Source organism: Tigriopus californicus, chromosome 6 (assembly GCF_007210705.1).
Source record: "Tigriopus californicus strain San Diego chromosome 6, Tcal_SD_v2.1, whole genome shotgun sequence".
Taxonomy (NCBI): Eukaryota; Metazoa; Arthropoda; class Copepoda; order Harpacticoida; family Harpacticidae; genus Tigriopus; species Tigriopus californicus.
The window spans coordinates 12,592,773-12,606,683 of NC_081445.1; the positions used below are offsets into that span (position 1 = coordinate 12,592,773).

General features: G+C 42.2%; 2 protein-coding genes across 3 annotated transcripts in view; one reads left to right on the forward strand and one right to left on the reverse strand.

The window, feature by feature from the left end:
* LOC131881517 (E3 ubiquitin-protein ligase Ubr3-like) overlaps window positions 1-13,911 on the forward strand; it is a 28,879-nt gene that overhangs the window by 13,715 nt on the left and 1,253 nt on the right. Inside the window, exons 11-25 of the mRNA XM_059228404.1 lie at window positions 7,326-7,507; window positions 7,582-7,860; window positions 7,935-8,114; window positions 8,186-8,310; window positions 8,374-8,513; window positions 9,571-9,841; window positions 9,918-10,098; window positions 10,208-10,275; window positions 10,349-10,755; window positions 11,182-11,430; window positions 11,570-11,863; window positions 11,936-12,121; window positions 12,192-12,447; window positions 12,946-13,358; window positions 13,436-13,885. Of these exons, the coding sequence (XP_059084387.1) occupies window positions 7,326-7,507; window positions 7,582-7,860; window positions 7,935-8,114; window positions 8,186-8,310; window positions 8,374-8,513; window positions 9,571-9,841; window positions 9,918-10,098; window positions 10,208-10,275; window positions 10,349-10,755; window positions 11,182-11,430; window positions 11,570-11,863; window positions 11,936-12,121; window positions 12,192-12,447; window positions 12,946-13,358; window positions 13,436-13,885 (3,681 nt within the window). The remainder of the gene's footprint in view (window positions 1-7,325; window positions 7,508-7,581; window positions 7,861-7,934; window positions 8,115-8,185; window positions 8,311-8,373; window positions 8,514-9,570; window positions 9,842-9,917; window positions 10,099-10,207; window positions 10,276-10,348; window positions 10,756-11,181; window positions 11,431-11,569; window positions 11,864-11,935; window positions 12,122-12,191; window positions 12,448-12,945; window positions 13,359-13,435; window positions 13,886-13,911) is intronic.
* On the reverse strand, window positions 3,198-6,045 carry LOC131881513 (uncharacterized). 2 transcript variants are annotated; one of them, XM_059228401.1, is made up of 5 exons: window positions 5,963-6,045; window positions 5,359-5,566; window positions 5,150-5,291; window positions 4,287-4,539; window positions 3,198-3,324 (listed from the first exon to the last, which is right to left on the reverse strand). In XM_059228401.1, exons 2-5 carry the CDS (start codon window positions 5,558-5,560, stop codon window positions 3,205-3,207), a joined length of 717 nt encoding a protein of 238 aa, XP_059084384.1. In that variant the 5' UTR covers window positions 5,561-5,566; window positions 5,963-6,045; the 3' UTR covers window positions 3,198-3,204. The 2 variants fall into 2 exon arrangements, with proteins under 2 accessions (XP_059084384.1, XP_059084383.1); XM_059228400.1 differs by lacking the exon at window positions 5,963-6,045 and having other exon boundaries at window positions 5,359-5,834.

The following is a 13,911-nucleotide window of genomic DNA, read 5'->3' on the forward strand; positions in this document are numbered from 1 at the left end:
ACGTCTAAGTTGAAACACTGTCACCAAGCGGTCGGCTTCACAGAGTCGTTGCAAAGAACCTATTTGGCACCAAAAATGATTGCTTCAGAATATTCAACATTTATGATTATTTGGGGAAAGGGCAGTGGTAAATAAGTTATTTCCGAACCAATAATATATTCAGCATTATTGAACTGCTTAATTTTTCTCAACTTGTTGTCATTGGGTGCTGGAGGGTGCACCGCGGCCTGGAGAAGCCACAATTGGCTGTGCCCCCCAACCCTACAAGTTGAATACGGCTCTCATGAGGTGAGCAATTGTCTGAACAGTCGTTGTGATTGGAGAAAATGTACAAGCAGGGGACAAAGCTGTGCCCAAGAGAAGCAAAAAATACCAGATTACTCCTCAGATGACCTGCAGGATTTGGGTGCTTAGATTTGAACAACAGGGGGCGTCCTCTAATTGGATAGTCCTAACAGTGCCTATTACATCTTATGTGCTACATAATATCTAGCTTTATAATTTTTGAATTATGACTGACAATAGATTAAAAGGTTCGTAATAAGTTATTGCTACTAATGTCCTGGGTCTGATAGTAACCTTGGTGAATAGTACTTTGTGCAAGATCCTCAACTGGCGAACTTCCATTGTCTAATAATTAAATGACTATAGTTTTTGATGATCTAATTCTTGCAAACAAGTCTGTGACGCAATATCTGCTGCCAGTGAAGAGATTCATAACTGGATAAATATTTTCAGATGGACAATATTCAAATCTGTGGTTATTGATTAATTCCCAAGTGTCATAGTGGATTTGGTTTGAAAAAATTGCATGAGAAGGAACATGTATTCAGTTTTATCCCTGCTTTGTGATAGAATAGAGCATGACAATAACCAATTTGTAACACGAAGGTAAACAGGATGATTCAACAAAGATTAGTCATCAATGACTTAAAGTTTCCTGAGAAAATTGGGGAGAGATTGTCTCTAGGGAACTATGCATAACCACCACACCCACGTCACTCTTGAATTTAGGTGAAGTTAATAACTCATTGATATGCTTTACATTTCGAAGGCTGATTGAGTAGTCGACTGACCGAAGAATGTAAGGATTTTGATCTAACGCGGTCTTCTCTACTTCAAGTATAGATGTCCCATTTGTCCACCGTTTATGAAAGTTTTTTTCGAACATCGATCAATACTTTTTTTAGCAAATCTTACACTTTTATCAATGTGTAGCAGGGCTCTCGGTGAAAGGGCAGGCCTACGCTAGACTGCAACGAGTTTGACTGGGCTAGAAGCAACGGAATACTCCACAAACCGCATCGTGCAGGGTGTTTCTTTCTTCTCTGAACTTCAATCAATCTTCGCCAACTCTCGGCAGGATGTCGAGGTGTTTCTTTCTTAGTGATATCATGACATGTATTTAACGTATATGATGTAACAGTATCTTTATTCAGATGCAATATCAGAATCAGGCCTGTCGCCTTGCGGGACAAAACACGAACGTACCGCTCGCCTTCATAGGCTCCATGTCAATCTTGGGGTTTTGTTCTCTTTAGGCAATAAATGCCCACTGAAGTCAAAAGTTTGGATCATAGGGTCCCACGAAACCACCGTAGCGTTTCTACCTTTGTAATACAGGCCCAATCCGGAGAGCCAGCTACCTGGATTGGTAGTGCTGGGTTGGGCATCGATGTACGGGATGGTCATTTGCATTGCCTGAATTGGATATGCATGGGGACTTGTTATAGATTTACATGGAAAAATAGATTTATGGTATGTGCACTCACATCTTTATGCACATCGAAGTGTCGAATCTGACAAACTGGTTGTCATCGGGCATGATCCTGGAGATGTGGTTTCTGTGGGAACATCTGGTTGTATTATATGTTGATATTTTCGAGGGTTTGACGAAACGGAGGAGTGTTATCATTCCAATCCAAACCGATTGTTCCTCTTTAAGATTGCCCAGTGAGGAACTCAATGGGGGTAGCCTTGAATCTCCATATTGATATGGCCACCCAAATCCCTGAATCGAATTCCAGTTACCACAGAATGTTTGGAACCTCAAGGGAGGTCCAAAATCAATATCTCTGGACCTATAACTCATGGTGTGAAATCTCTTCTGGAGTTGCTTTGGATTATATTAGACTTGAAGCCAATTTCAGCCCTTGGTGGTTTCATTAACCCTCCTAAAACAATTCGAACACCATTTATGGTAATTTTTCATGAAACTGGCACTCGGTTTCGAGAGTATTTGCAATTCTTGTGTTCGAGACAAAATTTTGCAACTCGGAACCTCGTCTGTCTAATTCAGCTGGGAGGGCATTCAAAATGTAACAAATTGCCTACTTTCATTGTTCCTTCTCTTAAAAGTTGGCATATGGAAAAAATTATTTCCAAATTATTTCTTACCTTCGGGTAAGGCTTGAGCTTGTTCAATGTCCATTTGGATCACTCGGTTTCGCTTGACAAAACGGACTCCCGTGACGGACCATGCCTTGATCTAAATCAGCTGTCAGGGGCTTCAAAGACCAATATCGATTCGAAGTGGGACCCTCAGCGTCACATTTGCAAACGCACTGGAACAATGGTATGGAAAACGCACCAAGAATCCACCTTAGTTCTTGCCCATCTGCAAGAACAAATAAACCCCGCATTGGAACGATCCCTGTTTAAAATTGCAATGTTGAAAGTAAAAACATACTGTGGCATCGGTCGTATTTGCCAAGAGAGTGCCATCTTCGTATTTTACGTTAGTCATATCGTCGGTATTGATCGCAGAGAAGCAAAAATCCGCATCCCGGTCAAAAAGACTGCAATCGTAGACTCGACCCCTTCACATCGATTTGGTGGAAACAGATGCGATCTCGGGTGCATCTTCTGATTTTGTGCCCGGTGATGAAGTCAGAACACTCATCCTTGCATGAGCTCTCTGGGTGTATATCTGCCTCGTTTTCAACATACCCTAGAAATACCCTCAAAAACTGTTTTTGGAAAGTTCACTTCAATGGGAATAACACGGCGTACCTGTAAAAGTTGGTCATGCGGATAAAGGTCCGGGACTCTTCATGTTTGAAAGGGGATCACACTTCCAATATTTGGTGCTCATATTCTCCAAGACTCGATTGGCCACCAGGAGCTTCTCATGGCCTGATTTTCAAAAGCCGTCTTCTGTCTCTTCGGATTCTATTGGAAGTATAGTCTTTTGTGATCCCCAGGTCATATAGCTGAATTTGGATCATGGCATAGCCTTTGATTTCTGCCAGTGCAATAACTTGTGATAAATTGTAGATCAGCTGGTGAGGCGACTGTTCCATGGAAACAAATGTATTGATGACCCTGCAAAGAGAAATCAGTTAATTTTTTTGACGAAGGTATGTGGCTTGAGCTTCTTCACCCTTGCGGCCCTCGTATTTCGTTGTAAAGCTTTTGTTCCTTGTATATTCAGTCTTGTATTGCACCATTCATTCGGACAAGGATATCCCATGCAAAGGTCTCATATTCAGCTTTGTTATGTGTGTCAAGTCATTAACAAACTTATTGTAAAGTTTTTGTAAGCTGTCCATATTTCTTTGGCAATGGAGGCCCACTTAGGTGCACTGGTAAATCTTTAGATCCCTCGTGTGTAATACCATTAGCGCCCACTAGGTAAATGTTAAAGAGCTTCTCCATTTTTTCCAATTTTTCTTTGGTCTGGTTTCGATGATAGTTTAGTAAATACTCTGCTTCGTGTTTCACAGGTTGTAATTCCAGCTTTTTCTCTCATTCCTGACGATATTCAAAGACCATCAATGTCGTTCATGACTTCTTGTTGCAAATGAACGATATCTCTTGTCGTGAATGTGGTGTTAGATGGTGATGTTGGAGAAGGAGAAGGAAACTCCGGCGGACCATCGGTGATTCCCGGACATCATGCCAGGTCAACAATACGAAAATCAGGCAAAATCGTACCCGATCGGTAAAGGCCATGGTACACAATGGCTTGCTCCAGTGGTGAATCAATTGATACTGAAGATCACCGTTGATCTGTTGGCCTTCTTATAGAAATAAGCTGACTCCGTTCAAAGGTTGTAAATGGAGTTTCTTTGTTTACTCATCGGACACTTGACTAGCCTCATTCTGGATTGTGTTGGACGGTTGAGAGATCTCGTGCATAGCCAAGTTATTGGAGTTGTTCCTAGGTGCTAATTTGTCCTTTGGCGCGACTCGAGAGGGTGCGAATAAGCCGAATGCGCCCTACCTTCTACGTCTTAGAATATCAGCGGTTTAATGTAAGCAAAGGCTAGGCACACTAGACTTGCCTCAACTCCGTTGGAAAGAAGATCGAAAATGCCCACATCTCCCAAAATCCCACCCTTGGGAACCACCAAGGAGTGGAGCTCGTTGAGATGGAAGCGGATGGATCCGAGGCCATGGCTGGTGGCACTGGTGGCAAAATCCTGGAGTGTGAGACTGTTGATCTGATCGGCATATTCTTGATAGTATTCGAAGGTTTTGTAACTGGAGGAAAGAGCTCGCACAATGCTGTCTATCCGATCCAGTTTAAACTCTCGTCTGATGGAAGAGAAAAACGGAAAAATACATCAGTCAAAATCACGTGTCCCACTTAAAAACTGATTGAGAATATTGGACTTGAATTTCATCTTGTAAAGAATGTAAATTGATGAGCTAGATGTGGTTTACATCTTCTTCATTCCAACATACCTGTCCCTTAATGGCCAGGGAATCGTGAATTGATGTCCAAATACTGCTTCGTAGTGGAGAAAAATGACTAAAAGCTCACCCTTGGTCCACATTCTGAACCCAACTCAAGTGACATGAGAGTCTCTTTATCACATGGGCAGAATTTCTCCGAACTCCCGATTCAAGTCAAGTTTGCACGGGCAAGTACGATTTTTCAACTAGACGAATGGAAAAGATGGCGGTATTTCCGCTTCGAGGTTGTTTAGTAATATTGCTTAGACATCTCAAATTGCAATGTTTTGTCCATTTGACACTTCCAAATTGTTTTTTGCCCCTCTAGTTTGCATACTCGTTAATTCAAATCTGTGTTTGATATCCAATAGAAAAATTTGATTGCTGCTTTTGAATGCCTTTTTTGTATTATTTGGAATATTTTTCTTTCTACTCTCGCAACCTCTGCAGAATAAGTTTTCCGGGTTACCTTATGATTTGAGGGAGGTTATGTTGCAATTGCCGAATGGTGGTTTCCACCCCAATATTGCTCTCAGCCAAACGATCCAAAGCAATTGATATCAGATAATACTCGTCCAAGAGCTCTTTGTCCAAATCCCGTTTCCCCTTTCCTTAAAAAACGAAATCATTGTAAACAGTGCTAGCACCAACGGCAAAACATGTCAATGTTCAGCATACCCAAAATGTCGATGTCTTGAACATTGGGGTCTTTGGCGATCTGAGCAAAGACGTTATACATATATTCCACCACACTCACGCCCAAACGAACCACTCCGATGATTTCTGTGACCTCTGCCGCAATTGCTTCCGTTTCGGGAGCAAAAAGGCTCAAGCCCAAAATGAGAGTCCCGAGGTAAAACTGAAGTCGACTCACTTGCATTGTGATCTGAAATGAATGAGGATTTTCAGAGTCTTTCATGTTTCCGTGACGACAATGAATCCAATGGCAGGTTATCGAGATCGAATTGCTAAAAGCGAGCCTGTTGTGTTGTTGTAGGCCTAGGCCTGCTGAGGTTCTGAGTCACCGCCTATGGTGGAGTTGATTCGCTTGGTTTATTTTCACCTAGAAATGCTATTTAGAAATAAAGACTTCTCGTTTCAAGGACGGGAATCTATCGATATTTGATTCGTCCAGATAACCAAGAAGTCGTGAATGAATACACTAGTCTGTTCGGTGTTTGGAAGAAATCTGTGAAGCGTTACATGGTCGACGTTTCCCAGAATTCGACGGAGGGAACGAAGGTTTATGAACTGTTCAGTGCATACTAGATTTTGATCCTACCTCTGACAATGCTCAACACGAAATGGTCTGGTCGCTCAAGCCGCTCTTTGTTTTATTTTACCGACCAACGAGTTACGTTGAATAGGAAGGAGTCTGAGTGACTTCTGGCACCATTTCATTTTACCTGCCTGGATATCTAGATTCATGTTGAACTAGATCACAAAAGGGAACATTTCTTCGATATCCATTGAGCAGTGAGAGACTAAGAATTGTATAATGATCCTAACGCCTGATTCATTCTGGAAGTTCATTCTCATTTGTAGTGTAGTCATGATAATATTGGTCAAAAATTGATTATAGAAATTTTATAGACGGTGTTAAAAGGTGTGCTCAAAATGGAATGTATTGTGCGTATTTTGGATCAGCAGATGAAGATTCAGGCTAGTTGATGTGTATTCATCAATGTTTATTTCAAGTGTCTATTTGATGGAGGATCTCAATACGAAATATAACTTGATTTTGGCAACTGACTTACTTTAAAACTTGTGGGTAATACTAAAGCCTAGGAAAGAGTTATCATTTTTGAGTATTGTTCATCTGTATGGAAGCATTGATGGCAATACATTTCCTTTTCTAAATTGTCATTCTAGCGTTTTCGGATTAATAGCAATTATCTTTCTTTTGTAGCCTCAATTCTGTCCACAACGCTAACTGAAGAGCATTTTACAAAATGAACCTGAATATGAATTTTGTTAAGCACATATTTTTTCGCGTACTTTCTTGCCTGTACTGGGATTGGAATCCCAGCAGTTCAAGAAGAGAAAATTATTCATTTTACTTGACCTTTATCATTTGATCGACCAACGAATTGGAGTTGGCTGATCTGGCTCACCCTTAGATATAAGGTTGATCGGGAATTTTAGTCACAAACTTGTCCAAAGTCTGACTTAAATCCTGCTACTGGATCAACGCCTACATAAGCCCTACGAATATTTAAATGTTAATTGAGTATGCCGACTCGAGTTTCTTTTATAAGTTCGTTTTTAGCTTTACAATATGAAGAGAATGATATTTAGAAAATGTTACATAGACCTCAATTTTGTGGACAAATAAACACACATTATAGAGATCCTGATGAAATGGTCTACTTTCCGAATGAAAATGAGTCATTTTTTTCCAACAAATGTCTTATTTGGGATGGATGAGAAACGCTGATAACAGGGATGTGGCCAGTCTTTGAACTGGCTTTTTTTTAAATTGTGGACGTTGTATATTTCCGTTCGAAGCGAGTATTTCTCTTGAAAAGCACAGATTCTTCTCCGAATGTCGGTCGACATTCCGAAAAGCCTCCTTTACATTCTTAGAAATTATGCAAGTGCGCTCACCGTGAATCACTTAAGAATATGCCCTTTTTTGCTTACAGACTGCTGTGCACGAAATAATGTGCGGCCTTTGGGTCAGAAACGGACTTCAGATCAAAGGTCAGGTCATGACATACCTCCAATGCCATTTCTGCAGATCCATGGTGGATGCCGACATCTTCCTCCTCCAAGTGTGTGCCACGCAACTCAGAACTGAGGACTTCTTGAGCACTGTACTGGACAGGTCAGTATATCATATTTGTTTATTCAAATTTTAGAATTAGACCAATATACCTTCATTGTCACATCTTGTTGTAGGTTCCAAATCAAGGATTGGCTGTTGTTGTCGGAATTCAGTCGCAAGACAAGTTCACGCTCCTATCGTGATACCGACCAAGAACTACAGATGATCGAATCCTCTCTGATCTTCCTTTTGTCCCTGATATCTCTCCGAACCAATTTGGGTTTGAGTGAAGAAATCCTGGCCCGGGTTGAAATGGTTTCTTTGCTCTGCATGGGGGATAAAACACACTCCATGCTCTATGAACATATGCCCGAGAAATGTGGGACTCCATGTCCCCTGGAACTCTTCAATAAGTAAGTTCAAACATCATCTTCAGTAGGCCCGCTTAACACTCAGTAACCACCTCACAATCATTGGCTAAATTTAGTGTCTTGGGCGAAGTGGCGCAATTCAGTGAGCCCAGGTTTGAGGCCAGCGGAAACATGCAGCAAGGGATGTATCTGCCCAAACCTCATGTTTGGGAAGAGATGTACGACCCCATTTACGTCCTGCTTAGGGCGGTCCATGGACGCGAGTTCCAAAGTTCTATAGAACGGTTCAACCATTTGTAAGTCGAACATTATTCTACAATAAATCATGGACAGGTTGCGTGATATTTTCCTGGATTTTTCCGACTAGTGCTAAAACCCGATATGAAAGCGACTCGTTCCGGTCAAAGACAGTGACAAGTCCGTGGCCTCCGTGGAGGTTGCCTTCTCCTGTGGACGATGGATTTGAGGACCCCAGAAAAATCCTCCATTCAAGTAAGCAAGCGAGTGTTGATGCAAGGCCTGGATTTAGGTTGTTACATGCATGTTCAATTCCAGAATACTCACATGGACTGATCTTCAACCTACTTCACAAGGCTGTTCATGGTCAAAAAATCAATGACTTCATCACCTCTGTGGCCGTGCATCTGCTCGAGTTGGCTGTGACTTATCCTCAAAAAGAGGGATACTCTGGCACGGTAAGTGTATAATGTTTTCTCTTGATCAATTGAGACTAATCCGTCAGAGCATTCTGAGAATTCTCGATTTATTTACATTCCATTCCATTGCTAAAAAATTTGTCCAGAAGAGACGAATTCTTCAAACTTCAGCGAAAAACATTGGGTTCTTTGAAGTTTTGTAACGCAGTTGGACTTAGTAGCTGATGTTTGGCTGTAATTCGAAATTGAATTAGTCCGAGGGAAACCTAAGTGATATTCGGTATTGGGATGAAGAAATTCCATAGTACGAATGTGTTCTACATAAACCCTTGTTTGGTTGAATTTACCTCATCGCGTCTCTGAAAAACGTGCAAGAAAAAGTGATGGCGTCATGAGTTGACTTTTATTTGGAACGTAGGAATGCATAAACATGAAAGTTCTTTGTAGTTAAAAGCGACTTGAGCTCCCCATCAAGTAACGATGGAATTCAAGATACTTTGAAAATCTCTGGTGAGAACAAAATGAAGCCGCTCAAAAGCAAGGATGAAAACGAGCCATTAGATTGGCCCAAGTCCAAAACATTTTTTGCACCTCCAAATGAAAGACTGCTCTTCTTTCTAAGCGTAAATTGGTAAGGAGCAACGGTTGCATTGAAAAGTTCATTGTTAGGTACGTATAACAACGGGAGTCTTATCATCAACTCTTCGCAGCCCTGGTCAAGATTTTCGATGTCGTAAAATTGTTATTCAAAGAAATATTTTTCCACGAAAAATAAATCCGAATATGCAGGACGGTTGAAATAAATAAAAAATAATTTAGCAAAAGTATATTTCAATCGCATACAGGAGCAGTGTTTAATTGAGGGGGAAAATAGTGTTTTATGAAATAATACATCCTCAAAGAAGAAATGACTGTAAATGAAACTGCACGTTAAAGCAGTACTATCACATTTTGAAGACAACTATTACCTTTGATTATGCCAGAAAAGATTAATGAAAATTCAGTAGAGGACATGTATCAACACCAATCTAGCTGTTACCTAAAAAACCGGAAAACCTGAGTCCAGCCTCTCAAGTCTATAATCCATTATTTGCAGGAGATTGCTGTGAGCAAACCTTGGTTCATGTCGAGTGAGCCTGTGGATCTGCAATACGACACGTGGTATCCCACCGATTGGTTGTCGGCCAACCTTCGTCATTTCATCACTGTGATATTCTCCAATTCTCATGAGCCCAATAGCGTTGAGCCGGCCCATGGCAACCCTGACCGTCAGAGCAGCCTCGAGGATGATCTTGGCAGCATTCCGGGGGATGTTGATGAGTCCAACACCCTGGAACCCGTCCAGAGCATGGACGTGGATCCTGATCGTAAGACCATTCATTGTCCCTGACGTCCGCACCATTGTGCATGAATCTTATGCGAGGTCTTTGGTTCTCTTTCTAGAACTAGATGTGATATTGCAATCGATTGCAACCAATAATGCAGAGCGAGGTCATGGCCAACACCTTCAACAACAGCAACAACAACAACAACAACGGCCTCCTCCTCCACAACAGCTGGCCTTAACGGGCCCTTCAGCAAGTGGAGGCAAAGAACTTGTTCCACAAACGGCCTTAACCCAAGAGTAAGTACATAACTACTCAATTATATAACTATATGAACTGAATGTATTTCCAGTCTCGGCACAGTCGAAATTATTTCATCATTGAATTGCTATTTTCATTACTTTGTAGAAGATCTTCATCGTCTTCACCCATGCTGCCCGAAATTCAACAAGACTTTCCAGAGATTGGTCTAACCGGTAAGTGAGCCTATTCATTCAAACAGAAAGCAAAAGTGCTATTTTCAATGAACTTGAAACTCGCCACTTTTAGTGAATCCGGCCTTGACCCAAGATGGAGTGTTCTCCTCTACCTCAAGATTTGCGGGACGTCAATCCACCCGCCAAAAGAACCGTGGCAAAGTGACCTTGCTCAATGAGAGCATCATAACGCTATTGCTCAAGCTCCACTCAAAGTACTCGGGTAAACCTGACAGCTACGTCGCTTTGGACAAGCGATCCGGACCTTCGGTGACCAAAGATTATCGGGAATCTCGCGTTGGAGACGCTTGTTTCTTCATCGAAAAGGTCCTGGATCGGATCCATGAAATGGACGAGTCGTGTGCTGAGAGCATCGAGGCCAGTCGAAAGATCGTTTGGCCCGACCATCACAAGCAAGAAGCTCGAGTCGAGGAGGAAGCCGAGCGAAGGGAAACCGAAATGAAGAAAAAGAAGGCTAAGGTATCGTGGCTTAATTCCGTAACCATAATCGTGCGCCAAGAACTCTTTTTTTTCGGCTTTGAAAACATGTTTTGTTTTGAACTTTCTATTTCAGTTAATCTTCCCTTTCGCCTTTATGAATGGCATTGTCCATATTTTTATAGCTTCTTCAAAGATCTTTTTGCTTGATGCTTGGTCATTGATAAACACTGGTATTTGGAAAGGACTTTCTCTCAAAAGTAGCATTCCAATTATGTAACTGAAGGACTCAATTAGATCAGAGAAAGGCTGGCTTCATTAGATCGAATGCCAAACCATTCAGAAGATCAGAGCGCACCTATGTATGAATTATGTCATATGAAAATTGGCTAATGCACTATTTTTGTCAATGTTGCCCCTCCTTGGGAACCCTTTATTGGAGAAATAAAAGATTATCATCTATTTCAGGAACGGCAAAGGAAACTGATGGAGCAATTGGCTGCTCAACGGAAAAGGTTTGAAGAGAACTCTTGTCAAGACACCACTGACAAAGACGATGAAAGTCAAAGCGAGGCGTCCACCTCTCAAGGAGCTGATGCCGGTCCGGATGACGGAATGGACGTGAAACGAGATGTCAAGCAATATCATTGCTGCCATTGCCGACTAGAATCTCCCGCTAGTGAAGACCGACCCATTGGTCTCGTCACTTTAATCCAGGTATGACAAAGTGAACAAATATGCCAAAAAAAAGTCAATCAAACTTGCACGTTCCTCTTATCAACACTCTGGCTTGTATGAAGTCCTGGAGAGCCTTCTCGCCTTTATCATTTGATTATTCCCCTCTTCCTTGTTTTAGTCAACATCAGTTTTGGCCCACAAACATCGCGAAAATACTCATCTGTTGTTGCCGACCAGTGAGGATATGGTGGATTCTTTGCCTCATCCCACGGAAGATTCCTTGGGCATGGAGCATGAGGAGCGATTCCAAATGATGCTTCAACACTTTGACCACCAATCTGTCCTTTTGTCCATGAACCGAGGATGGAAAGGTGGGATCCACGTGCAATCATGTGGCCATCACATGCATTACGACTGCCGTCAGAGTTATTGCGAGACCTTGAAACATCAAATGAGAGTCACAAGAGACCAGGTAAAGACAAGTCAGTGCGACCATGCTTGTTATTAGCCGACGTTCACACTTTTTGCTTTCAATTCGTTTTAGGCCCTGGATACCGATCATGGCGAGTTCATTTGTCCGGTGTGTCGACAAATGGCCAACTCTTTACTGCCCGTGCCTCCCGATCCCCCCAATCTTCCCGCCACCAGGTTCGTTGGGGATCCGAACCTGCAAATGAATCAAGTGTCTTCCAAAATCCACCAGTTGCTCTCCGAAGATTTCGTTCATTTGGTAAGCCCTCTAGTCAATCTTCAGAGAGGAGAGCACATCGTCTCATTCCTCATTTTTTTTTTCATTCCAGAAGCCAGGTGCCACTCAGCTTCGGGCAGAGATGTCGCACGTGATGGAGTTCCTGACCAAGACCACGCTGCCCCAATATCGAATGGACAAGACCAATCACCCCACGCAGGCTATCACCAACTTCATCAGTTCCATTGCTCGGACCAACCTCGAGGTGGATCTCGTTCAACGAGGCGGGTCTTTGGTGGAAACCCAAGGAGCTGGGGCCACAGGGCTGAGTCAGGCTGCACACGTCAATAAGCCTAAGTTCTGCTTTGGTGAGTAAAACTTTGAGTGCATGTGGGTGCTTTTGCTTTTTAAAGCCTTAATAGTGGTTACGAGGTTGGGTTGGTATGTTTTAGAAAGTTCCAGGCAAGCTTGTTTTTGGCCTTAGGTGAATCTTATTACAATAAAAACAGTATAGGTGTGAAGAGCTCCATTGGCTCCAAAAAGATAGAAAATTATCGGTCAAGGAGAGGGGAACGTTTCATAAGAAATATCTTGATATCTTTCGTAAATTTTTAAGGAATCCTTGTTGACAAGTTCCATACAAGAAAGTGATTGCTTTTGGTGTAACATTGAAAAATGTTGATATCCTCTATTTGTTTTGAATTCTCCCTTAGCTCATTTCCACAACATAATAAATGACATTGATAGAAACATTGCGAAATATTTTCCACAAATGAATATTCTGTCTTGAAGACAATGACACCCAAGAGGTGTTCCATTTTTGTTGTAACCTGCAACAATTGAAAAGATCTTAACCCCTATTTCAGTGCCGTTACTTCATGTCCTTGGTATTCATATGAATGCATGGCCGAGTCGATCCTTGGCTGAAGAGTGGGGACAGATCACGGGACAATGGAAGCTGCCGGAAGGCGTAAGAACCACTCATCCCATGATCCCTAAGCAGAGAGACGTTCCGTTGCTCCTTCAAGATCCCCTTACCCTTATGTTGCACTTCTTATTGTTGCTACCCACCAACATGGAGAAAGCCTACTTTGACACAATCACAAAGGCCTGTTTCAACTTGAACGTGGTCCAGATCTTGGTCCGGCTTACCTGTGGTCTGAGTCTCAAAGAGAGAGATGATCTGAAGGAAGCCTTCAAAAAGGATCCCCAAGGAAAGTCATTGAACTGCAACCTTGGTCATGTCATTTCTTTGATGGAGGCCCAAGGTCTTTATTTGGTAAGGATAATTCCATTTCTGTACTAGGCTAGGGCATTAGAGATGCATCAACATAACCAATCCTTTCCTTATTGAAGAGTGATAATGATCAGATGTCCCTGGGAGAGGATATATTGGGATTAGAGGTCTCTGATCTGGAGGAGAGTGCTCAAGAATTGGCACTTCCCTACTTGAGGATTGCCTCCTTAATTAAGAAGTACGTCTTTGAGGAAGACATTCCTCAAATCTACCTAGACAACAGAGAATTCACCCAGCTATTGGAGTACCTGGATCTGGCACCATCAGCCACGCCCATCACAAAAGTCAGTGGTGCTTCAGCTATGGATGAGGATCCTCATCAACCCAACCTGTCAATCTGTGATGGCCTAAATTGGTTCCATTCCAAAGGGGAGGAGACTGGGCCCGGTTCCAATAATGAATTGACTCTCTGGTGTCAGAACTTCTTTCCAATGATCAAGAGTCACTGCGGGGCAGCACAAAAATTGCTGCAAGTGAACCTGCTCTGGCAACAACCAAGCTTACTGAAGGTTCCCAAGAACTATGATGAAATATT

Bases quoted from the DNA above. Each gene is read 5' to 3' on its own strand.
- LOC131881513 (XM_059228400.1), bottom strand. From the start codon at position 5,599: ATGAAAGACTCTGAAAATCCTCATTCATTTCAGATCACAATGCAAGTG. The intron at 5,292-5,358 runs GTATGCTGAACA...TCGTTTTTTAAG, and splicing joins TCAAGACATCGACATTTTGG to GAAAGGGGAAACGGGATTTG. The intron at 4,540-5,149 runs GTAACCCGGAAA...CTCTTCCATCAG, and splicing joins AACCTCCCTCAAATCATAAG to ACGAGAGTTTAAACTGGATC.